The following is a 26,557-nucleotide window of genomic DNA, read 5'->3' as shown; positions in this document are numbered from 1 at the left end:
AAACACTCCAAAGAGCAGACTGCAGACCTATTTTGAAACTATTTTGATTCCAGTTTTTCTTCATTCAACCTGGAATTGAAGGTAGAATAGTGTCCAAATGTCGAAACATTTGTTTAAGAAAAAATGTTTATATGTTTGTGTTTATATGATAAATTATTGATATAAATGAGTTATTTCTGATACCTCTTCGATTTCGTTTATATTTCTAGTTCTGTCAATTTGGTCTTTATTTTCAAATGATGCGATACAGCAAGCAAATAGCTACACATCACTTGTTCCTCCTGATGATCAATGTGTCGTGGAATAGAAAAGGATAGAACAAAACAAAACATATATACCTCGCACTAGTTATCGAGCTCATTACACGCCCAACATCTATCTGCAATATGATATTTATTTTTCCACAAATTAATTTGCTTGAGATATCATTGCAGCTAAGAGCACCTGTAGTCAACTGGTTTAATGTGTGAAAGTCAAAGTAGAATCTAGATAAATGGTACTGTATTTACACGTCCCTCCCCTTTCAAGCATTGTTAGTTTACACTTTCTCAACTTATCAGTTAGCAGTTCTAGCAGCACATTCCCAAGGGCTCATTCCAACCTTGGGATTCCTAGGAATCCAAGGGGGTAGGCTTGGATAATCATCATTTCCCCGTGTGTTCTCCCAATCCTATCAATCCTAACAAAGCGTCCCCAAGGACAACTTTAGCTTGGCAATACTAGCCTGTATTTCACATTTGACGTGTCTGGAAATCGTACAAGGGTCGCATTGATGATAAGCTAGCTCTATCGCCGCTACGCCACCCGTGCTTCCATCCTGCATTCCACTCAAGACTCCATGGTTTTTCTGCACGTACACTGACTGCACCAACTGATCTCACGTGATCACGTGATGCTAAGATATGCATCACGTGTCTAGTTGCTGCAGTTGGTATAAAGACCAACCATTGTGCCGTGATCTACCATTTATATTTTGAGGAAGAAATGTGATACATAAAATAAAGCAAAATATACGTCAGTTGGGAACCCTGTGGCAGTTAATGGGAACGTCTTCTGTAAAACTATTTTTTCCAAATGTCGACTATTAGCATTACTCCTTATTGGCTGACGTTAAGTATGGTCACCCAATCAGCGAGACTTTATAAGGATACTTTACCAGAGGCAGTTTTAATGCAAGCAAGATTCCAAAGACATAATTCATATCCCCGTTCGGTGTCCTTCACATACAGTAGATTCACATATTACTTTGTTTTACCTTTAATATTGTTTTACAATGACCTTCATTTTCTTTTTCTTTCTTTTGTCATAAACAGTTACACGTTTTTCACATTTTAATGCCCGTATTGAAAAAGTTCTCGTTTTGGATTTCATGACTACTAATAAATCGTACTTTTTTCTATAAATGCCGAATTTTTGTCTATATTCTTCAAGTTCTCCTCCTAAATTTCACTCGATTAATTGCGTTTTTCCCCCATTTCAATTATTTATGATGTCAGAGTAAGTCCTGTTACATGCATTTATGTTTTCTGTTTACATCACCATATTGATTCTAATTTTATTTTCATCCAATTAAGTTCATATATGAAGCATTTTCTCTCCTGTTTTCTTTTTTGACGTTCTGGAAGATATCTTACTGTTTCGACTTTTTTTATTCCCTGAAGTACTCATTGGATCTAGATGGTCTGCTTCCCTCAAGACAACATGAACATGAATTGCAGTTTTAAACACGAATATTCTGTATCTCCATGAATAACGGGATCATTTGTATATTATATTCTTAAAACAGTTTGTAAGTTCTCAGCATTTCGTTTTGATTTCTGGTACGTTGACTGTGGAATTCAATGTGGTATATAGAAAAACAAGAAGATCGACGGTAAAAAAATGCTCATATTTAGTGCAAATAGGATTTCCGTCAATCCTCGATCTCTTTAAATCTCTCAGCAATGTTTAGAAATAGTGATGTCGGTTTTTCATTCAAACAAGAGCCCAGTTGTTGAGAGTGAGACTGAAGCCTATCACAGATCACAATAACTGGTCTGCTGTGTTTGGTTGGCCTTGTAGCAGTCATTTAATCCCATGGTTGTCAGCTGGTGAGCTTGTTGTCCTTGATTCCTGCTCAAATTGTAACTGAACTTGGTTCTGTAACTCAAAATTGGGCCAAAAGTTGGAAACAACATCATATTTTTGACTATTATTTTGATTCTCAATATCTTGTTAAAAGTATTCCAAAAGTCTGAAACCCCATTTGACCCTTTTTTTCCTTTTCATCCCTCTCCCTGCTCCACCTGCCTCCCCCTCCCACCAACACCACCACCATGCATCATTACGCTTCAACGATTTCTTTGAAATATCTATATGAATGGCTCAAAATATACGCAAAAATCTACAGCTCATACATAAGAACTTTCTTATGTGTGAATATTCCTTTGTTATGAACATACCCATGAAATGAAATTTGATATATATTTATTGTTACTTCTTACTTTAAACATATATTTAACATTTTCTTGTATTAATAATGCTATTTTTTTATTTGAAAAGCTGTAAATCTTTTATAGTTGATACATTTACAAACTTTGTAGATACTCGTGTAATTTGTAAAAAAAAGGCCGTTCATATGGTTATGTCATGAATGCGTGACATGACAATACTTTTTAGCATGAAACATAACAGCTCACTAAAGATAATTTAGCAAAATACCATGAGCAAAAAAAAGTTTTATATCGATAACATATCCTAATGAGACTAAATTGTATTTTTTTTTTAAATAAATACATTTTTATTTGAATGCGTGTATATTTATCGTATATTTCAAATTAAATAACCTATTTTTTCTTTAATTATACTTAATTTCCTGTTTGTTTTGGTCATTAATGCTACAGATGGATAATGTTTGGAGTCCCTATTACGGAGGTGGGGATTGGGGGTTTGAAACCTTCAGCTTCTGGTTTCAATAAATGCGCGCAAAGCATGATTACCGTTATTGAAAATGATTCGATCCCATCAACCACCGCATGCTATGGTGGTAACAAAGACTTTTAATTTATTGTGAGTGTCTATGTCCGCTAGCCTGCGTGCAGACCGAATTTAACTCTCGTTAAGACGGTAACGAGAGTTGTTAAAGTCGGTCTGCACGCAGGCTAATGTCTGCAAGCTAAAAGGTACTGCACTAACTTATGAAACTGATTATTGTGGTGGATTGTATACAGGGATTTTGTCTCAACCTTTCATCACGAGCCATTTGATCATGGATAGCGACTGAAATGTTGCCACACTGAGCAAAACTGTTTAATGTATTCATAGCAAATTCCTGATGCGGAACGCGGACAACTTCGAGCAATGGTAGGTAAAATGTTGTCAGTTATTATCACTTGCAGTTTCCTATAACGGTTTTATAGAATATAAAATATAATGCTGTTGTACGTTTAGTTCTATTTGCTAAAGTTTTGACAACTTTATCATCAGCTATATATAACGTGATAATCTTTGGTCGAGTCGAAACCCCTTCAATTACTTCACAATTCCTTTACTAAATTGCAATAAGTAAAAATAATTTGAATGATAAAACAATTATTGAACAAGGTCATCACAAAATATCGTGGGTCGGTTAGCGTCTTGCAAGCGTTATTTTCATCTGCTTTCGGGTCGTTCGCCACCATAGTTAATAGAGGGGAATGGTTAGGAAACCTAGTGTTATCAGGTCTAGGTTCGCTTTTGTTGTTGAGCCGGTTTTGACCATGCACAATGTTTGATTTATGCTCATCCGAAATTGCAAAATAAATAAACATAAACTTTGTCTATGGGATTGTTGTAAAAAATATTCAAATATCTATTATAAATCTTTAAGTATTTTGAACTAGAAGCCATGAAAAAAAAGATTTGGTCTGTTCACTCAGCCATAGCCAACCATGGTAAAACAATGGTAAAACAAAGGATTATGCACGGTCACACTTGAAAAAGGTAAACAAAGACCTATAACAAAAGGGTTTCCTAACGATTCCCCTCCGCATTAACTATGTTCGCCACTATCTAATCAGTAGTTTGCTCCTTAAGTGTACAAATTCATTAAGTTTTAATCATTAGTTATCTTGCATGCTTTTTTTCCTATTCACACTTAAACTATTTTTTTCAGTTATCCCTTTTCTCTAAAATTGTCATCCCTTATTCCTCACACCCTAGCACCTGACCTCCAAGAAAGCCCAACATGTTTTCACAGACAAACACCACGCATTTTTTAAGCACGGATATATTTTGATTAAAATACTTATTTTCTTCGTTGTTTTCTCCTTTTGCTTTTATTAGTCGGCAAAAAAATGTGATTGCACAGGGTTTTTTTTTTTTTTTTTTGCAGACTTGTATTTATAGGTAGCACTAATTATATATTGATATTGATATTGCTATAATTGGTGTTGCCGTCTTAGCTTCTTGTTATTGATTAAGCAATCTATCATTAGATTGAGAGTTCGTGGATATGGGTTTTTACTGTGTACCTATAACGCTCGTTATGGCGTTTTCTAGCTGGTTCCTTTGTCGGACTTCTGTTGAGAAACAAAAAGTATTTATTGGTTATCATCATATTATGATTACGATTTCTTTCCTTATTTGCATTATTATTATTAATTTTCTTATTTACTTATTTATCTATTTATCCGCTTCCACCACCTCCATTTTATTCCCGGGTAAAAAAAAAAAAAAAAAGAAAAAAAAAAACAAACAAAACTGGTATTACGCCTTGTTGTTAGTTATTCGCCATAATTTTCCTGGCATGTAAATTTTACCAAATAATATAACACCATAGCTTATCGAAGTTCTGTCAAGCAGTATAACCTTGGTAGACCTCTTCTTTCAGGATACAAGAATCTGAAGCCTCGCCTCAAACTTGATGCATATGCATAGTAAATCGGATAGGGCGGTTTGGCCACAAAAATGGGGCCAACATTTTGACCCTATAGTGGCCCCCTTAAAGTAGGACTATTTCGATTTGGCCTAGTTGAGGGGGCCAAAAGAGCACTGATAGACCCATATTGCTTCTGTTGGACCAAAATGTCATTTTGTTCTAATTTGTCCCTATAGCCTGGGCTAAAATAGCACTTTTTTGAAAAAGCCAAAATGGCTCTATGGGGCCAAATTGGTCCTTTCCAACTGTGTGGCGGAAGATCTTATTATGAAGTTGCAGCTCCAACTCTTTCGAATCATCTTCCTAAATAAAATTAGTCATCGCAAGAAACTACAAGAAAAAACAGTTGAAGACATTTATTTCTAAGAAAACTTTCTCATTTTGATATTTCTTTGGTTGATTCTTTATTCGTTTTTGTTTTGTTTTGTTTTGTTTTGTTTTGTTTTTTGTTAATTTTTTTTTTCTTTCGTTAGTTGTTTTCTATATTAGATACTATATATTTTATCGTTTATGCACCTCAAGTTTGGGCTTTAGCCAGTAAAGCTTATAAAGCAAGTTTTCTCTTTTTCTTTTTTCCTAGCTCTTTAGGCTTTTTCTCAGATCTTCTTCTTCAATACATCTTCTTCTTCTTTGCGATATTATTTCTTTTCTTTTTTTTTTTTTTTTTTTTCCGTCTACTTTTTTATTAGCCACTAGACAATGCGGAACGATCGGCAAAACAACTGATTGATTTTAAATTAAAATGAATTTTAAATTAGACGGCAAATACTACGGAAAGTCTGAGATACTATCACTATCCATGCAACGGTAGGATCTACGAAGAATGAAAATTGTGTTTATTGGCGGCTAATAACCTAACTAACAAAATTACCTTATCGTTTTCACTTCTAACTGCACTAATCAAAAAGTGAAAAACAAGAATGAAACTCGTAAATGTGTAAGTTATAGAAAATGTTCACTTCTATTAGAACGAGTTATAGATTACAAGATCGATGCTATCCATTAGAGTACGTCGTAATATCCGAAAATGCTAGGGTATTTCACGCTAAACACTAAACATCAGTATCAACTGAAAACATATTAATAAATAGCGTTCATAACTCGAGCTAAAAATAAAAAAATAAAAAAAAAGAAGAAGAAAAAGGCACCCCGCAATGTCATTTGGCTGACACATCGCAAGTATTTCTTTCATGTTAGCTATAAATACGGGATTAGCCGTTGCACAAGGAGCGAGAACGCCTTGCAACAGACGGAGCATATAGGTAAGTTGTGATCACCTTCGAAGATTTAGTTGAACGTAGGTCTCATCTTTATACTTTAATCTACCGGATTTCTTCTCGTCGAGTTAAAAAGAAAAAAAAACTACAGCCCGTACCCAAGTTTTCGGTTCAACACTTTAACCCATCATCGTGGAACTATTTTGTTGCGAGAACATCTTTCGTGGAATATAATTGAAAACTCTGAGTCAACAACTACACCTGCAAGCTGTTAAGACCAAGATCTTACAAACTTGCGACGCAATCATTTTTATATCATCGAGGTACTTAGTAGATTATTCTCAAGTTTTTAACTGATAAAAATGGACGGAGCAGATAATGAAAAAAATATAGATAAGAATGTAAATAAAATCGTTGATCCTGGATGAAAAAGGCGGAAAAGGACATTTTTTAAGGTGGAAAATGGCAGGAAAAGGCAGGACTGGAATCGACGCTAGCTCGTTTAGAATTAACTTCAGTTGACGGTGTGAGAGTGCACATTCACGTAAGCTCCGCATAATACCATGCACGTTAACTCAGTAAATATATCTCAAAAACTTGTTAATACTTTCCCCCTTCACCTTGATTTCTACAAAGAAAACAGTTGAATTTAGCAATGCAATTTATTTGTTCTTCTTAAAAATTGATATTATTCTATGGTCAAATGATATTCCATTATTTTTTTGTTCCATTTAGCCACTTTGGATGTCCTCCGTCATGATGGTCCAACATAAAATGTGGGTCGCACTGATAGTTTTTGTAGCAGTGCATGCCGCCAACGCAGATGGTATGCTCATTTGTTTCGTTTTATATCTCTATTAAACCTCTACTACAAGTCTCTCTCTCTCTTTCTCTCTCTCTCTCTTTCTCTCTTTCTTTCTCTCTCTCTCTTTCTCTATTTCTCTCTCTCTCTCTCATAATGTAACAGAGAAAGGACTTAACACCAAAGGACTGCATTTAAATCGTGCAGGAATAGGAATCCTTGCGCAAGATTTCAATAAATATCTTAAATCTAAAGCATGATTAAAAGGTAAGGAACCACTAGACGAAACGGATTCCTCTATTCATCCCTCTAGTATTGTCTCAAATACTAATATTGATAAGTCTGACGGTGATAATAGACCTCATTCTATTCCTAATGTTAGAGGTTTTAAAATGGCCTCTTTAAATATAACTAGTCTTGTAGCTCATATAGATGAACTGAGATCATGGGTCATTCAGCAAAATTTTGATCTTCTTTGCATAAATGAGTCAAGGCTCGATCCATCAATCCCAAGTTCAATGGTGAGCATCGAAGGCTATGACATCCATAGGTCTGATAGAAACCGCAATGGAGGGGGAGTTCGTTTATACTTGAAAAAGGGCGTAAATGGGAAAAACCGTAGTGACTTAACTGATGATAAAGTAGAGTCCCTGTGTTTTGAAATCATGAAGCCAAATAGCAAGTCTTTTGCCGTTTTAGCCTGTTATAGGCCTCCTAACTATGATACACGCTCATTTTTCAATATATTTGAAAATGTGTTAACAAAAATAGATTCTGAGTTTAAGGAAATTTATATCCTAGGGGATTTAAACTGTGATTTATTATCTACTAATATTAATCAGCAAACCCGCTATTTGAATACGACTGCTGAATTGTTTCAACTTACGCAGTTAATCACAGAACCAACTAGAGTCACTGAAAAAAGTAAAACCCTCATTGATGTGATCTTAACGAATAGCCCAGATAGGGTAGTCCGAAGTGGAGTGGTTCACATTGGTATCAGTGACCATAGTCTGGTTTATACAATACGGAAAATAGCAATTCCGACAAACAACAATTACTGTAAGATCTCATTTAGATCGGCTAAAAACTTTGACTCCGACAAGTTTCTTATGGATTTAGCAACACTCCCTTGGGATTGTTTGGATAATAAGGAAAGCCCGGATGACATGTGGGACAGATGGAAAGAGTTATTTCTCTCTGTTCTTGACTCGCACGCTCCGATCAAAACAAAACGAATAAGAAACAAGAAGTCTCCCTGGATGACAACTGATTTGAGGAAAGCTATGTACGATAGAGATAAAATGAAACAAAAAGCTACTCAAACGAATTCGAGGGACGACTGGAGTGATTATAAGTCTATTAGAAATCGCGTCAACAACGAGATAAAAAGAGCCAAGAAGTCATATTATGAAAATCATTTTGCACAAAATTCAAAAAACTCAAAGGAGGTCTGGAAAGCTATTAATGAAGTCCTCTCACGAAGGACTAAATCTGGCTCTTATGTAACATCTATCAAAACAGGTGATACATCGATGTGTGACTCGAAGGAAATAGCTGAGGTATTCAATTGTCATTTTTCTGAAATTGGGACTAAATTAGCTTGTTTAATTCCCGATGGACCGACTGCTTATAATGATTATCTAATTAGAATTGGCTCAACATTCACCTTACGACACACATCAGTTGATGAACTTATGAAAATCATTAATTCTATTGACGTTAAAAAAGCGACAGGTCTTGACGGTATACCATCTCATTTCATCAAGATTGCTTCACCAGTAATAAGTCAATCACTAGTGAAGCTATTCAATCAATCAGTTGATAAAGGGATTTTTCCTAACGGCTTGAAACTTGCGAAAGTTACGCCAATTCATAAAGCTAATGACAAAGATGATTTGAATAATTACCGTCCCATTTTCGGTCTTACCTACTATTGCTAAGATTTTCGAGAGAATAGTTTTTAACCAGTTATATGAGTATCTAAACTCAAATAATTTACTTTCTCAAAAGCAGTCGGGATTTAGACCGCTTCATTCGACTACTACTGCACTCCTAGAAGCCACAACGGAGTGGCTTACCAATATGGATGAAGGTAAATTGAACTGTGTCACTTTCCTAGATTTTAAAAAAGCTTTTGACACAGTAAATCACTCCATACTTCTCCACAAATTATACTATTATGGGATTGCAGAAGAGTCGATAAAGTGGTTCAAATCTTACCTCACAGATCGTAGTCAGAGATGCTACATAAACCATACCTTATCTAGCTCTAGAACACTCGATTGCGGCATCCCTCAAGGCTCAATCCTTGGGCCATTATTATTTATTATTTACATAAACGATCTGCCAAATAGTGTCAAATTTTCAAATGCTAGAATGTATGCTGATGACACAAGTCTCACCACTTGTGGCACATCACAAAAGACTCTATTTGACGAGGTGAACGCTGATATTTCCAATATTCATAACTGGTTGAAAGCTAACAAACTTAGCTTAAATTCAGCTAAAACAGAGCACATGTTTATTGCTTCTGACGATAAATTGAAAAAAATTACCTCCGAACCACACATATATTTAAATAGCAAACCAATTACTAGAGTCTCTACAGCAAAAACTCTGGGTGTCGTGATTGACGAACGGGTGTCTTGGGTTGCTCATATTGATTACATTTGTAAAAAATATCCTCTGGATTGAGTGGCATAAGACGAGTCCGCGATTACATCCCCTTGGAGACAGCTATTACCATATATGAGGCTCTCGTTTTACCTTGGTTTGACTATTGTGACGTGGTATGGGATAATTTACCAGTAACGTCTGCTGAAAGATTGCAAAAAATGCAAAATAGAGCTGCAAGAATAATAACAAAAAGCAGCTACGATGTCAGATCTAGTGATATTTTAACTTCTTTAGGCTGGAAAAGCTTACAAAGAAGAAGAAAGGAGCATAAAGCAATAATGATGTTTAAGACTTTAAATGCACTTGCACCAAAATCTGTAAGGGAACTCTTTTATTTTCAAGAAAATACCTACGATTTTCGTGGTAGAGAGAAGTGCTTAAAGTTACCGAAACCCAGCACTGAGTTTTTAAAAAGAGCTCTCTCTTATGACGGTGCAAAAGTGTGGAACTCGTTACCCCAAAGTGTCAGACTGTCCAATAATTTAAAATCTTTTAAGAGGAATCTTTCGTCTGTTGGTCCTTAACACTTTAATTACTATAATATTTTTGGGGGGTAGATGAGAATGTATTTCATAAATCTGTCTATATATTCTTAACGTTATTATTAATTTTTTATATATATTACCTATGAACTCGGTTTTCATGAAAACCAATTTGTACATTGATGAAATTTCCCGAGATTAAATAAAAGACATCTCTCTCTCTCTCTCTCTCTCTTTCTCTCTTTCTCTCTTTCTCTCTTTCTCTCTTTCTCTCTTTCTCTCTCTGGAAATCCTAAAGCACTGTGGAAAACAATAAATAACCTTACTGGTAGAAGCAATTCTACAAGTAATTCCATCAATGAATTAAAAATTAACAATTGCACTTTTAATGACCCAGCAGAAATTGCCGACTTAATGAATAATCATTTTTCCAGAATTGGCAATACACTGGTCGCAGAGATGGAGAGAGGTATCATTGATTTCCAGGATTTCCTCAGACCAGTTGAATTTAATTTCAATTTTGTGGAGATCTCTAGTGACTTAGTTCTGAAGTTTTTAAGCAATATGCCAACAGATAAAGCCACAGGACTGGACAACATATCTTGTCGGCTTTTAAAAGAAGCTGCTCCCATAATTGCTCCTATCATAGCTAATATCATAAATACGTCATTTGCTAAGGGAATTTTCCCTTCACTTTGGAAAAGAGCTAAAGTGATCCCTCTACATAAGGCCAAGGATCGTAATGATCCAAATAATTATAGGCCAATATCTATTCTCCCTATTTTATCTAAAATTTGTGAGAGGGCAGCTTATGACCAATTATATGCCTATTTTAATAAATTCAATCTCTTAACTAAGTATCAATCTGGCTTTCGACCCTTACATTCTACTGTTACTGCTTTATTAGAGGCTACAAATGATTGGTATACTAACATGGATAGTGGCTTAACTAACCTTGTAGTTTCCTTAGATTTAGCGAAAGCCTTTGATACTGTTTCACATGACATCCTAATTTCTAAACTTAAGCACTATGGGGTTGGTGGAGTAGCATTAGATTTCTTTCGTTCTTACTTAACTGATAGAAGTCAATGCTGTACCATTGAAACCTATACCTCAAATCCAGTAACTGTAACGAGCGGTGTTCCACAGGGCTCGATTTTAGGTCCGTTACTGTTTATAATTTATATTAATGACTTGCCTCATTGTCTCGAAATTAGTCAGCCTCGTCTTTATGCTGATGACACCCTAATTAGTTACGCATCAAAGTCAACTACTGAACTCTATGATAAAGTGAATTTAGATTTACTGTGTGTCAGTGACTGGCTATTGGCTAATAAGCTGAGTTTGAATGTAGTAAAATCTGAATATATGTTAATTGGATCAAATTTTCAGCTTTCAAATTTGGGAATTTCTTCGCATATCATGATTAAGGATCAAGAGGTAAAGAGGGTAACCTCTTCAAAACACCTTGGTGTGTATTTAGATCAAAACCTAACTTGGGATGTTCATATTGAAAACTTATGTAAGAAAACTGGCTATTCCATTAATGGTTTAAAACAAGCCAGAGATTTTGTCCCTCTTGATACCTTAATACTTATGTATAAGGCTCTTATTCAACCGTTATTTGATTACTGTGATCTTGTTTGGAGTAATTTAAACAAAGGCCAAGCAGACCGACTTCAAAAGTTGCAGAACAGAGCTGCCCGAATCATAACCTTTCAGGGCTATGACATAAGGTCAGCAGACATCTTGCAACAATTGAATTGGGACCGCTTGGCTATAAGACGCGAAAAGCGCCTTTCTCTCATGATGTATGATATTTTGCATGAAAATACTCCATCTTATTTACAGGATCTTTTCTCAAAAAGTAAGGATTCAAATGCTTATAAATCTAAATTGAGAAATATCGAAGATAAATTAGAAATTCAAACCATTCCAAGGACTGAATTCCTTAAAAAAAGTTTCTCTTACAGAGGAGCTAAATTATGGAATTCTATTCCTTCACATATCCGAACTTCATCCTCTAGGTTAGTTTTTAATAAGAATTTGTCTAATTGGCAGTCGGATAGTACCTAGTCACTTTATATTTATCATTTATACGCATTTTAATAGCTATATATATAGTTCATATTATTTAATTCATTTTTAAATATATCACATATTATATGTAAATCTCTTTCTTATGAAGTACGACTTTCATGTAAAGAAGTGTATGACACTTATGAAACTATCGTCCTCAAATAAAGGTGCATTCATTCATTCTCTCTCTCTCTTTCTCTATTTCTCTCTCTCTCTCTCTCTCTCTCTCTCTCTCTCTCTCTCTCTCTCTCTCTCTCTCTCTCTCTCTCTCTCTCTCTCTTTCTCTCTCTCTCTCTATGTCTCGGCTGGATTGCACAATAGATGAAAATTTGTCTCAAATTGAAGTTTATACATTACATTTATATGTGATTCTTTATTTGTTTGCTGCGTTTCTTTGTCCTACTTTATTTCAATTCAAGACAGATACTTTGATTAACATATCACATTTTTCACTTGTAAAGAGTGGGAACCGCTTGGCTGCTACGCAGATGACCCCAATCGAGCAATGCCTCATTACTTCAAAACTGTAAAATCCAGTGACTATAAACACCTCTTCGAAGAATGCAGAAAAGAAGCGGAAAAACAAGGTTATGATTACTTTGGTGTTCAGTACTTTAAAGAATGCTGGGGATCCAAAGATGCTTATGCGACGTACGACAAGCATGGCTGCAAGGACAACTGTAAAGTTCAAGGCGAATATGGCATCGGAACCAAATGGTCTAACTTCATGTACCACCTTAAAAATGGTAAATATCTACTTAAGTAATAATTCTCAGCAAATTCTTGGCCTCAGTGTGAGAACGTAGAAGAGCCGGTGGCTAGCTCACCAGTCAAATACCGATCATAATTAAGCAATTTTAGCGCGCGTAAGTGACATGCAATTAAATATATTAAAACATAATTGGGCACCGTATATGCACAATGAACTAGCTTATCAATTAATTTGCGCTTTATTTCAATCCGATATATACTATGAACATTAGTAAGTTTTCTTGTGTTTTAGAATGGACCGGGTGTAGTGCAAAAAAGTGCGGCGAAGGTGTCAAATATAAACTCATACTTTCCAAAGACACTCGTCCAAAATGTCCAGCGTACAACGTAAAGATTACAACATCAAAAGTAACCCAGCCTTGCTCAGCTGCTAAGCCATGTCCAGGTATTGTGATATGTTCGTCATAATGCTATTTATGTTTGTCAATTAGCGAAGAACTCTACGGTTGATATTGTTTTTTTAATGTTCGTCCATTTTCCTGTGTTTGTAAAATGGCTGGTACGTGGTGTGATGAGGTAAAAAAAAAATGATGGTGGTGATGATGATGATCATGATGGTAACCTGGTTATGATAATAATGAGATGATGCATATGATGATGATGATGATGGTGATATTATGAAGATAATGATGATGACGTTGACGATAATGATGAAGTGTATTGATGATGGTTTTGATAATGATATTAGTAATAACTCAACTGATATGATCGTTATACTTTTCTACTTTATAATCTAGTCAATGGTCGATGGAGTGCCTACTCAGCCTGGTCCACGTGCAGCAAGACCTGTGGTGGATCGGGAACGCAGAAGAGAACTCGCACATGTACCAACCCTGAACCTGCCCATGGTGGAAAACCATGTTCTGGATTAGCTGGAGAATCCCGCAAATGCACCTCGGGCCCGTGTCCAGGTTCGTTACTTAAGCTTTTTTAATGTTAGACGTTTAAAAACATTTTTTTAATTATTTAATTACCTACTGCTATTATTGCTAAAACATGCATGTGTGTATATGAAGCTCCAAATCTCCTTATCCTTGTCGTCATCCATGACAAGCTGTATCTATTGTTTTCATAGTCTGATATATCCGGTGCAAAATCAAATTACTTCTGGTGCAATCATTATAGGAAAATGGGAAACATGTTTTAGGTTTTGGTCCATATCTTTAGAATCTATACACGCACTCAGTCATCCAGACTGAGCATGGTGCACACAGAAAATAAAGCTTGGCTCATATATAGATAAAATATATATTCAGGGCCTCTTTTGTATTCCAAAATCCTGAGGCAGTTCATAGGTCTTTGATCCTTAACTGCCGTGATTAGAAAACTGATCTATGATATGTTTTGAAAGTTCTCAAATTCCAAAACATCGTTCGTTCCTTTTGTTCCCAATTCCGATTGTACCCAAAACCGTGCGATTTCCTATACTAATTATATCATTATCAGTTGATGGTGGATGGAGTGCCTATTCGCGCTGGTCAACATGTAGTAAGAAATGCGGTGGAGGAACTCAGAAGAGAACCCGTACTTGCACCAACCCACCACCTTCTCATGGTGGAAAACGATGTTATGGTCCAGCTGAACGAAAACGAATATGCAACAGAAAGCCATGCTCAGGTTAGTACATGACTTCTAACCTTGTTTTATGATCCACAAATAAGTCAATGAACAATTAGCCATAGGTCCTCGAGCCTTAAGTCTGGTCATTAGTGTGGAACAATATCTTGTTGTATCCGTCTAGGTCTCCAATCATGCTGTTGTCTGTATATATATTTTTCAAATTACATCCAGTAAAGCGAACAGCGGCCTCCTCTACCTTTGTTTTGAAGCAAACGTTTTTCGCAAGTCACTCGAATGCCTTGCATCTTCTATACATACGGAATTCTTATGTGTTGATAATCTTTAATGAGGGAAACCTACACACTAAGCGTGGTTTTCAGTAGTGCCCTAAATAAGAATATGCGACAAGTAATATTACAATAATACAATTAAAGAAATATGAATAAACAAAAATATGGATAAAAAGATAAATTAAATACGATAAGAAAAATATAAAATTGTAAAATATAAAAGAGGGAATAAACAATCTCCAGTGGGAGGAAAAAAGAAGGAAACAAAAACTTTAATTTATAATAATTATGCAACACATTAATAAAAACAAAACTATTATAATAGGAGAATAATTTCAATCTCGGATTTGTATCAATATTGAACAACAGTTAACGGTGGATGGAGTGTCTTCTCGGCCTGGTCAACATGCAGTAAGAAGTGCGGTGGAGGAACTCAGAAAAGAACCCGTACTTGCACCAACCCACCACCTTCTCATGGTGGAAAACGATGTTATGGTCCAGCTGAACGAAAACGAAAATGCAACAGAAAGCCATGCTCAGGTTTGTACATGACTTCTAACCTTGTTTTATGATCCACAAATTACTCAATGAACAATTAGCAATCGAGCCATAAGTCATTAGTGGTCATTAGTGTGGAATAATGTCTTGTTGCATCCATCTCCAATTATGCTTCTGTCTGCATATTTTTTTCAAATTACTCTCAATAAAGCAAACAGCGGCTACTTCTACCTTTGTTTTGAAGCAAATGTTTTTCGCACGTCACTCGAATGCAGACTTGGTTCTTCTTATAATGTTCTCATAATAACTTCTTTTTGTCGATTAAGATAATATACTTTTGTTTGATAAGTCAAGATGTCAGAGCCCTTTAGTAGCTTAAGGTGCAGCACACACACCTCCACAAGGCAAAGCCAGTTTCATACAAATTACTTATATTACATTATTAATACGGACGAAATAACATCGGAGAATCTGGAGAGAGTAAACAATCTGCAGTGGGGGAAAAAGAAGGAATAAAAACTTTATTTTATAATAATTACGCAAAACATCAAGAGAGAATTCTTTTCGTATTCAAGCGGTGAGCGCCAAAAACTATTTTCTTGAAGAAAGGCTGTTTTACAAAGCTAAAATCTTTATTTCGTTAAATCGTTATTCAGAAAGTTTAACTTGTTTGGAAGTGGAGATGTCCGATGAAAGTGGAATCAAAGTGTTAACCCAAAGCAAAAATGCGAATCGAAAATGGGGTTTAGACCTTCATTTACTTATTTCCCAAACATTTTCTATAAATAACCCTTTCAAAGCTACATTCTAACACAAAATATCTTTGTACAATTAAAAATACCGCTTCAATGACAAGCATTTTATCATAGTACATCAGTTTCTAACTGTTAAAAAAAGGTTTTGAATGTTAACCCGAAAGTCTAGTTTTTGGCGCTTTTCGCCATTATTGCTCGTTATTGAAAACAATTTCCTCTTAATAAAAACAAAACTACTATAGTAGGAGAATAATTTCAATTTGTATCAATATTCATCAACAGTTAACGGTGGATGGAGTGTCTTCTCGGCCTGGTCAACATGCAGTAAGAAGTGCGGTGGAGGAATTCAGAAGAAAACCCGTACTTGCACCAACCCACCACCTTCTCGTGGTGGAAAACGATGTTCAGGATCTGCAGAAGTAGCAAAATCATGTAACGCTAACCCCTGTCCAGGTTTGTAAAATACTTATAATATATATATATATTTTTTTTATATAACCTTCTCTCTCTTGTAGCGGCTATTCGGGGTCCCCTGAGCTCCACACACAGTTCCTTCCGGACTACCCAGCTACACTATGTACATTACTTAATTCAACATAATATTGAATTTTTGCCTGTAGAAGGAAACCGGAGAATATATATTGAGAAAAACCTTTGCTACAATCATGGAAAGAAATAAATTAAAAAGCAATTTTGATTGATAATATACTTTTGAAAATCTATTAAGGATGTTCATGGGCAAAAGATCCCAGATTTTTTAAATTTTGCACGATGAAATAATATTATACTAGAAGTAAAATAAGGAAGTAAAAAGTGTGGTCCCCGGCTTCGTTTAGCCGTCAGAATGTGAGGAAGTTTACCATTTTTACGGTAAAATCCCGCGAACAATGTAAACATGGAAAGCTGTCAAAAATAAGTCAAATTTTATTGAAGAAATAATAATTTGTGGTCCCCATTTTTAATAGAAGACCAGAAAACAAACAAATATCTAGTTAGCTTTTCAAATTTGTGCTAAAAATGAGAAATATAAAATGTTATTGTGCTATAAGTATGGACTCGAAGCCTTCGCGTTACGTGAAGTTATATGCCAATTATACACAAAAATATATAATTTCGATTTGATCACATCGATAAAATGAAGTGCGGTATTACCGAGTAGTTTCAAAAATAAAAATAAAAAAGGAGGTCCCCGGCTTCGTTTTGGAGCTATAAGAATTAAAATACGTTTTTTTGATATTTTGCTTATCAAAACAATGGAATGACGTCATCACGAGCGCGCGCTCACTAAATTCATGCGTACAAAGGATGTCCGAGAACATTGCCCATGGACTTCTTTCATAAACGTAACTCACTTTATTTCATAGGTACTATTTCCTAGGAAATTCTCTTGGTAAAGACGATACGCAAAATTAAAATTGACCAAATATTTTTAAAAAGCGCGAATGATAACATTCCACTAGTGAAAAAATATCATACGTCCAATCAGAATTGCGAACAATGAATCTTCACTATTGCAAAAGAAATGGTACGGGAAACTTCGTCACTCGGATCTTTCCGGTTGTAGCTTTGTAGAAATATACGATTCACTGCCTAGGTTTGCTCTCTTCTATAACTGAGCTAACGTTGATAGTTTGATAGACGAACAAGAAAACAAAAACACCCGACAAAAGAAAGAGATGACAGTTTGCTAAAGATTTTTCTTCAAGTCGTTAAAAACGATAAAAGGAATATTGAAGCAATACCTCCTGAAGAGCGAATTCAATTTTGAGCGAGTTTTTTTCAAATCCGTTCGCACAAAAGCTGGACTTGAATACGAACCGACTTTGTCACGAAGCATTCCTACGAAGTAATCTCTATTTACTATAGATTTACAATTAGTATACAGCTATTTCAAAAAAAAAGGTTGAATATGAATACTGCACACTGAATAGTGCATTCCAAGACCAAAGGGCATTGTGGGTCTCGCTTATTTGAAATAAAAAATTAATATACAGCAATTAACTCTCTATATGTAGTTAGTATATTGTTTAAGATGGAATACACTAAAAATAGAATAACTAATTATTATTAATCCTACCTTAGAAAATGTTACTATGACACACAATGCACTTCGGTCTTGGGTTGTACTCTTCAGTTTGCAGTATTCAGTATTCAACCATTTTTGAAATAGCTGTATATTTCCAACAATCACTTTTAGTGATAAATATAATAGTTGTTGAAGGTTCTAACTTTTCTCTCTGCTTGTTACAAAAACTTTTTCCGTCTTTAACCATTATGGAAAATATTTGAACAGCATTGCTAAAAACGTTTTATAAATTTGAGGGGAGTTGAATAAAAATCAATTTCGTTGTACCAGTTATATAGAGGTAATGATATTATTTCTTCTCTTTCTCTCTTTCTCTCTCTTACTCTCTTTGCAAATTTATGCTACTTTTTAATGCATCAGAACACCCAAATGCCTTCCAAAATGCAATTCAGTTTAGTATGAAAATCTCAGTACCTAAATAAATAAATAAATTACAACATGAAAAGTGCTGATTTCTATTCACTCGTTGTTTGGTATCATAAAACTCACCCGCTAGAAGACTAGCTTGTTCGTGTTATGATGCCAAGCAACTTGTGAGTAAAAATCGTACGCGCGTATTTTCCATGTAGTAATCTCTGTATTTAGTAGAGGATATATAACAATTATAAGTTTCAATTTTCTATAACAGTTAACGGTGGATGGAGTGCTTACTCGGACTGGTCCGAATGTAGCAAGGAGTGCGGTGAAGGAGAACAGAAGAGAACTCGTACTTGCACCAACCCACCATCAGCTAATGGTGGAAAAGCATGTTCAGGTCTTGCCGAAGAGACACAAAAATGCAACGTGAACAAATGTGAACCAAGTGAGTGACCATCTTCAGTTTAATTCCATTGGATTGTTTATTGTTATTCATTCGCTCAAATTTACATTTGATTTACTGCAGTACCTTGTAGCGTTGATGATATTGTAGAGTATGTCTTTGATGCTCTGCCTAAAGGAAGCGTAGAGGTTAATAACCATTTGGTGGGAGCTCTCTTCCAAGTTGTCAAAGGTGGGACCTTAATTTTAATTTGTATCCGTCTCTTTAGAATACAGTTGGTAAATTAATTTACCTTGAAATATGTTCATTTTGGTTAGGCATGGAAGCAGCTAAAGGTATCCCAAAGGATGTTGAAATTGACGAAGATGAGATGATCGATAGGATAAAGAAAGCAATGAATCACAAGGAATACACTTATGCACGAACAATGATGGGATTCATCTTGCAAAAGCAAGACGATTGTCATGGTACTGCTGATCAGATTATTAAAGAAATCAAGGATGCTCTTGGACAAGATAAATTTAAGGTGATTTGATTAAAACGATGAATTTTGGCTATGCTTCCTTACCCTCTAAGAAAAACCAATTCCAAAGCAACTCTTTTTTATTTATTTAGGATTTTCTAGCGGTGGATGGAGATGTTTCCCTCGTGTTTGTCATTGACACCACTGGTAGTATGAAGGAAGAAATCGACCAAGCCAAAGCCATTGCACGAGCCATCACAAGTTACGAGAGAAAAGGAAAAGTGAATTATATCCTTTCTCCATACAATGATCCAGGTAAAGTTCAAACTAGAGCAATTTTTGGTATTTTTTTTTCAAAACCTCACAGTATAGTTGCGGTACGGTACCGTGTCTTAATATTATAACACGATGAGAAATTATATCACGCGCCTTCATCAACTAGTGTTCACAGTCCATTACGAAATATACTGGATCAAACACAACCTTTGAGAAAATCACCATTTGCTGGTGATTGTAATTATCATTATTATCATTATTATTATTATCTGCATTAAAGGAATAGAGTAGAGAAACAGACGGGAATCAAACCCATGACCCACCGGATACTAGTCGAATGCTCTAACCACTGTGCATCTGACTGTACGTGACTGCGTGATGTGGTCCGTATATGTCTTACCCATTGTACCCTTGCAAACCAAATAGTCTCCAGTAGCTCATCATCATCATCATCATCATCATCATCATCATCATCATCATCATCATCATCATCATCATTATCATCATCACCATCATCTCCTCGCATAAATGAAAAGAGAGACCAGTGTTCAATATACAGGGGAGAACCTGGGGAGGGGAGTCGAGGATCTGGTGCCCATGCTGTGGTTGTGTTCATAAAAGGAGCACATATCTTTTAGAAGTTTTTTTATGACTGACAAAAAAAAAACTAAGCTTGTTGCACGAGCGTTACACTCCATCCAATCAATTACAGGGCGGACATGGGTCATGCCAAGGTAACGGCAGTACCATACAACCACATTGTGCGAGAAAAAATCAGCCGATCAATATTACAGATAACATAAATTTCTAACATTCTAGATAAAGCACCGAGCTTTTCATACTCACACGAGAGCTGTTCTATTGATTGCAAGTGACTTGTACTAGGGAATTGCGTATAGAAGCCTTGTACAAGACTGAATATCAAAACATGAAGTAAACTCTTAACAACATGCAAACCAGCTGTAAACATGATAGAAAAGCGCAATATCTGTTTAGAATAACTTAAGCGAAACGATATTGATTGGTTGATTCTCAAATGTGCCATGTACTGAAGAAATAGAAAACGCGCGCGCGTGCTGTGTGCTGTCATAAAGCACGCGGGGGTTGGCAGAACACGAGAGAAATGTTAGGAGAAGCACGACGCGTAGCGGAGTACTTCTGGACTATTCTCGAGTGTTCTGCCAATCCCCAAGGGCTTTATGCCTGCACGCAGCACAGCAAGCAAGTTTTTTATTTCTTTTATAAAATACAAATTACAATAAGTAGGAATGACGCAACGGAAAGTGTGCGCGCGTGCTATGTCCTCTAATAAAGCACGCGCTCCAAACCAATCAGAACGCGACATTTATAACAGTCATTCTATAAACTGATATATAATATCTTGAACATAAAGCCCTTATTTGATTATAGATTCTGGACCTGTCACGAAATATACATATGAAAGTCGTTCACACTTTGAGACCGCTATCGATGACCTTCGAGCTTATGGGGGAGGTGACTGCAAGGAGCTGACATTCAATGGAATTATTGATGCTATCACGGTTGGAGGTCCACTACCAAGTTCTCCCATGTATGTCTTCACTGATGCACCTGCAAAGGAAAAGGGGGATTACACAAGAGATAACGCCATTGGATATGCCCTGGACTACATGATGCCTGTAAACTTTTTCTTCAGTACCATGGGTTGTGGTGATCCAGCAAATAGTGCTGATTACAGTGCCATAATGGAAGATACCGGAGGTCTGGGTCTATTTTTCCGGAAAGCTTCAGCTATCAGTAGTGCCGATGCCCTTGTCAAAGCCGATCTGGACGGTTCTACCATCATCTCATCTGGAAGAAGCAGTAGTACAAAACTCGACCTGGATTTCTTTCACTTTTGGAAAAGAGGATCAAGTGATGTTGTTTTTCCAGTCGACGAAAGCGTTGCAAATCTGATCGTCTCCATCTCCGCAAAATCATTCTGGAATTTAGTAAACCTTGTTGATTCCAGTGGTATAAACGTAGATCATACTTTAGATATGAACCAAGGAAAGCTTTGGTTAATCAAGAGTCCAAGAAAAGGGACCTGGAGATTGTCTGTCTCAGAAGTTGTTCGAGGACTGTCGTACGAGGTATTATAACTATCATACAGTTTTATACATGCATATAATGGTCGGGTGTAACAGCTGGCATGCCTGAACAAATATTAATGAAAAGCAAAGGCTAATGTTTTTTTTATTATCCGTATTCTGCTCAGGTCAAAGCCAGTGATTTGTCCAACATTGAGTTTGACCAGATGTTTGTCAGGACTTTGAATCCATCTGGAATGGTTGTTCCAATATCTAATCCACTAATTGGTAAGTATCAAATGTCAATTATCTAAATTATTAAATAGATAATAAGCTAGTTGAGTCAAAGAGAATGCCAGCAAAGAAACTAACTTTGACAACGAATCAAAATTATCATACTAACTATACTTACCCCCTTTTTAAAGGCGAAAAAGCAACGTTGAAGCTTCTTCTGCCACATATTTCACGTCTTAACATGGCGTCATTGAAAGCTGATCTTGTCAACGAACACGGAGCAAGCATCAAGAATTTGGTGATCAAAGGAGACACGGCTACCTTCGACCTTCCTTCTGATGAAACCTTTAGGGTCCGCCTGTCGGGTAAGACATACGAGGGCAACTCATTCCAGAGACTGTCACGTGAAGAAGTAAAACCGCAAACCGCCACCATCCGCTTTCAGATCCACCAGAGTCTCCTGTCCATCAAACGAGGTTCAGAATCGTCTTTCCATGCTGAAATTGACTATGCAGGTAGTGATGGATCCAAGACGTTCTTAGTGGAGGCACATGCAGTTCCATCAAATGTGGAGGTATATGTCGATAGTTCCGTACTGGTGACAAATGAACGTCCAGGGCCCATCTCTGTCCATCTGACTGCTCCAGCAGAAATTGAAGTTGGTACAGTTGTCAAACTTCATGTTTTTGCTTACAGTGGTGACAACAAGCTGAATCTTTTGGCTCATTTGATGGTTAACTAACTAAGTAATTCAATGCGTATGGATATTCGAATAAATATTTAGTATATTTAGAAAAGAGTTTGAGAGGAAAAAGTAGATTGTATAAGTAATTGATGAATCGCGTCATCATTGTCTTCAACCGTCATCGTTGTAGTTTGAAGCAAAATTAAAAGACAAAGCATTTAACGATTTTATTGTATTGATCGCTTAAATATGCAAACACTTATCGGACATTGTTTACGACTCCAAAGGACCGTAATAAGAGGGAGTATACGTTAAATGAGGGAGGCAGCATGGCCGAGTGGTCATAGTCGGTCTCGCAATCCGGTGGTGCCGGGTTTGAGCCCCGCTGTGGCCACTAGCTGAGACTGTATTCGTTCTGATTCCTGATTAGTTCAGATTCAGTTTCTTGACCATGCTTTTTAATAGCCTCCTTACCAGTTGGGATCCTTAACACACTTTATGTTCATTTGATCTTTCATTTCAGTTTATTAGGCCCCGTCCACACGTATCCGGAAATTTAATAAAACTTTGTATCCGTCATTTGTCCTATGATATCAAATACTGAATATCTTCAACCATAGCTGCCCCTTGGCAATATAACAAACATAAAATATGAAAATATTTTTTGTTTGTTTGTTATATTTCGGATAACCCCTTTTTAATTCTCAGTTGTACTGAATTAAACGACAGCCACAGCAGTGTAAACGCCAGCTTATTAAAGAAATATGGTGGCCGGCCCGGGTGCGGACAAAACAAAATTCAAAATCAAAAATGTCAAAGTGATTTAGGGCCATATTACAAAGTGAGTTTGTCTTTTTGATCAATTTCCTTTTGTTGTTTTGTCACATCTTATTCTACAAATGAAAGATTTTATTTATGTTTCTTCAAGCATATTTTCCGAGAAAAAAATATGCTTGAAGAAACACAAATGAAATCTTTAATAACACTTTGATAACTATGCAAGCAGCACTGAAAACATCTTATTCTACAAACTTTTCTGATGACCTATGAGCCATCTACAATATTTACATCGTGTTTAAAGAAAGGGCTTATCTTTTTTATCTTGTTCGATCCAAAGCCGTGCATGGTGAGCCATTAAATGCTTAGATTTGTTGATCTGTCATTTCTGAAACCCAACTCCTATCGGAATAAGAAGAAAGTGCATTCATTTAGATATTTTTGTTTTGAAACTTTTTTTCGAATCAAGCTTGATGCTCTCAACTGTCTAATAAGATCTATATATTAATATCACCTGCAGTCTGATATCCGACGAGCTGAAACCTTGGTTTTCTATACCACCGATGTCGGATGGGAAGTGCAATGACTGAGAGTTTGAAGGAGAAGGCTCACTCCCTTCGGTAACGACGCTTGCACCTGATGTATCTGGCGAACAACAATATTAATGCAACTATTTATATCCCATGTTATATACCACCTTTTTTTTCCTATTCTCTTCTATTCACTTCTTCGATGTCTTTTCCTTTCTTTTTTTGTTCCCTTGTTTTCTTCTTTCTTTGTTCCTTTATTTTCATAGTTCAATAATATTATTCATAAACAGAAGGGGGACGTCTCTATTGTTTTCGTCCTTGCATTACAGGACAGTGCTGTTTCCAAAAGTGACGTAGCATTCCCCCCCCCCCCCCTAGTTAGTAGTTCTAGTTGCTCGTCCTTCGCCGCTTTTTTGCCTTGGTAAACATTTTGGTCTGGCGCAGTCCTAGTTTTTTATGCATCCCAAGCCTTCTGATTAGATCACTTTGAATAAAAGTGACGTAGCATTCCCCCCCCCCCCCCCCTAGTTAGTAGTTCTAGTTGCTCGGCCTTCGCCGCTTTTTTGCCTTGGTAAACATTTTGGTCTGGCGCAGTCCTAGTTTTTTATGTATCCCAAGCCTTCTGATTAGATCACTTTGAATAACGCTTATCATTTGAATGTAATTACAAATGAGAGGGCAAAGTTAATAAAATAATTTATCAAAACACAACACAATACATTTTTTAAGAGCATAGATTATTGGAAAAAGCGATGTAATACGGCCGGATGCTTTTACGAGTCCGCCGAATATTTTGTCGAGCCCGTACGCGTGCTAAATAAAGCCTATGTATAGTCTATCATTTTGTATGAACTTAAGGGGGGAGGGGGGGGGATAGGATGCTAGGTTTGGGTGCATTAAAAACAATATTGCAACATACGATGGTTGGGGAAAAAATAGCACGGCTGAGAACTGTGTTGCTTCCACTATTATCTATCACTCTCTGTTATTACTATCAACCGATTCCTCTTCGAGTTTCTTAAGACTTTCTTCCCCTAGCTCTGATAACTGCAAATTTTGCTCTTCTAGACGCTCTTCTATTGATTCTGCTGTCATTTTGATTCAGTAATTTGGTGAGCAACGCCCGAGAGAGATGCAAAAACGCAATCCAGCGAAAAACATTGTCAAGTTAATTAACATTTGAGTGGTTTCTCTCACCTTATTGACTGGATATATTTTATTTTCCTTGTTTCGGATTGGCTGATGCCAGTGAGCTAAAATATAATTTTACCAGCATTTCTTTTTCAGCTAGCAAAATAAGCGCGCCACGATGCCCTGTAAAGTTTAATATCATAGTCCATTTATCACACTTGTTAAATCAAGACAGAAAGTCGTCGTAATAAGAATATTTTGAGTTTTCTATACGTCATATCTGCCTTCAAAATTGGCATTATTTTGATAATCAGAAGGCTGGAACGTGACGTCACAAATGGAAACAACACTGTTCCGGATATTTGCCTAGAGACGCCCCTTTCCTCCTGTTATATTTAATTATTTCCTCTCTCTCTTCCCAAATTCTTTATTGAATTTTTGATTTCTTTCATACCTGGCAATTTTTTTCTGTACATCTTCTTCAATATTTCACCAGGTTGTTTCTGATCCACAGAGTGTGACAGAGGCTGAATGTGTGGTACAGAAGGGTTGTTCTCTCCTTGTGTTGCTGAGTGAGACAATGGCTGATAATGTGGTGCAGAAGGGTTGTTCTCTCCTTGTGTTGCTGAGTGAGACAAGGGCTGATAATATGGTGCAGAAGGGTTGTTCTCTCCTTGTGTTGCTGAGTGAGACAAAGGCTGATAATGTGGTGTAGAAGGGTTGTTCTCTCCTTGTGTTGCTGGATGAGACAATGGCTGATAATGTGGTGCAGAAGGGTTGTTCTCTCCTTGTGTTGCTGAGTGAGACAATGGCTGATAATGTGGTGCAGAAGGGTTGTTCTCTCCTTGTGTTGCTGGATGAGACAATGCATGATAATGTGGTGCAGAAGGGTTGTTCTCTCCTTGTGTTGCTGAGTGAGACAAGGGCTGATAATGTGGTGCAGAAGGGTTGTTCTCTCCTTGTGTTGCTGGGTGAGACAATGCATGATAATGTGGTGCAGAAGGGTTGTTCTCTCCTCGTGTTGCTGAGTGAGACAATGCATGATAATGTGGTGCAGAAGGGTTGTTCTCTCCTCGTGTTGCTGAGTGAGACAATGCATGATAATGTGGTGCAGAAGGGTTGTTCTCTCCTTGTGTTGTTGGGTGAGACAAGGGCTGATAATTTGGTGTAGAAGGGTTGTTCTCTGTGTCAGGACTTTGGACTCCATCTGTGTTACCTCGTGTTGCTGAGTGAGACACGGTCTGATAATTTGGTGTAGAAGGATTGTTCTCTCTTCGTGTTGCTGGGTAAGACAAGGGCTGATAATGCGAAGTAGAAGGATTGTTCTCTGTGTCAGGAAGTCTGTTAGTTTGACTTTGGACTCCATCTGTGATACCTCTTGTTGCTGAGTGAGACACGGTCTGATAATGTGGTGTAGAAGGATTGTTCTCTGTTCGTGTTGCTGGGTAAGACAAACGCTGATAATGTGGGGGGGAAGGGTCATTTCCTGTTGGTAATTTTTCCAGTGAATAAAATATCTGTTTGTTCACCATTTTTT

The 26,557-nt window shown here is 36.6% G+C and overlaps 2 protein-coding genes across 4 annotated transcripts in view; one reads left to right on the top strand and one right to left on the bottom strand.

Annotated features, from left to right (window-relative positions):
• The first annotated feature begins 3,098 nt into the window (after positions 1-3,098).
• On the top strand, positions 3,099-22,807 carry LOC116287748 (uncharacterized). 2 transcript variants are annotated; one of them, XM_089034361.1, is made up of 15 exons: positions 3,099-3,342; positions 6,850-6,940; positions 12,618-12,902; positions 13,160-13,312; positions 13,665-13,838; positions 14,374-14,544; positions 15,147-15,317; positions 16,313-16,483; positions 18,745-18,918; positions 19,000-19,107; positions 19,194-19,402; positions 19,492-19,654; positions 21,026-21,726; positions 21,852-21,951; positions 22,089-22,807. In XM_089034361.1, exons 1-15 carry the CDS (start codon positions 3,340-3,342, stop codon positions 22,637-22,639), a joined length of 3,225 nt encoding a protein of 1,074 aa, XP_088890487.1. In that variant the 5' UTR covers positions 3,099-3,339; the 3' UTR covers positions 22,640-22,807. The 2 variants fall into 2 exon arrangements, with proteins under 2 accessions (XP_088890487.1, XP_088890488.1); XM_089034362.1 differs by lacking the exon at positions 3,099-3,342 and adding an exon at positions 6,100-6,159.
• The window catches only part of LOC116287750 (scavenger receptor cysteine-rich type 1 protein M130), a 15,912-nt gene continuing 12,149 nt past the window's right edge, over positions 22,795-26,557 (bottom strand). For both annotated transcript variants that reach the window (XM_089034359.1, XM_089034360.1), the window contains exons 14-16: positions 25,475-26,506; positions 23,874-24,004; positions 22,795-23,761 (exon numbers count right to left, since the gene is read on the bottom strand). In XM_089034359.1, the coding sequence (XP_088890485.1) occupies positions 23,717-23,761; positions 23,874-24,004; positions 25,475-26,506 (1,208 nt within the window). In that variant the 3' untranslated portion in view covers positions 22,795-23,716. The remainder of the gene's footprint in view (positions 23,762-23,873; positions 24,005-25,474; positions 26,507-26,557) is intronic.

This window comes from Actinia tenebrosa, unplaced genomic scaffold (genome assembly GCF_029948245.1).
Source record: "Actinia tenebrosa isolate PJP-AT-01 unplaced genomic scaffold, QUT_ActTen_1.0 PGA_scaffold2__45_contigs__length_23673736, whole genome shotgun sequence".
Taxonomy (NCBI): Eukaryota; Metazoa; Cnidaria; class Anthozoa; order Actiniaria; family Actiniidae; genus Actinia; species Actinia tenebrosa.
Note: the sequence above shows the minus strand (reverse complement) of the source record. Positions and strands in the feature narration are given on the sequence as shown.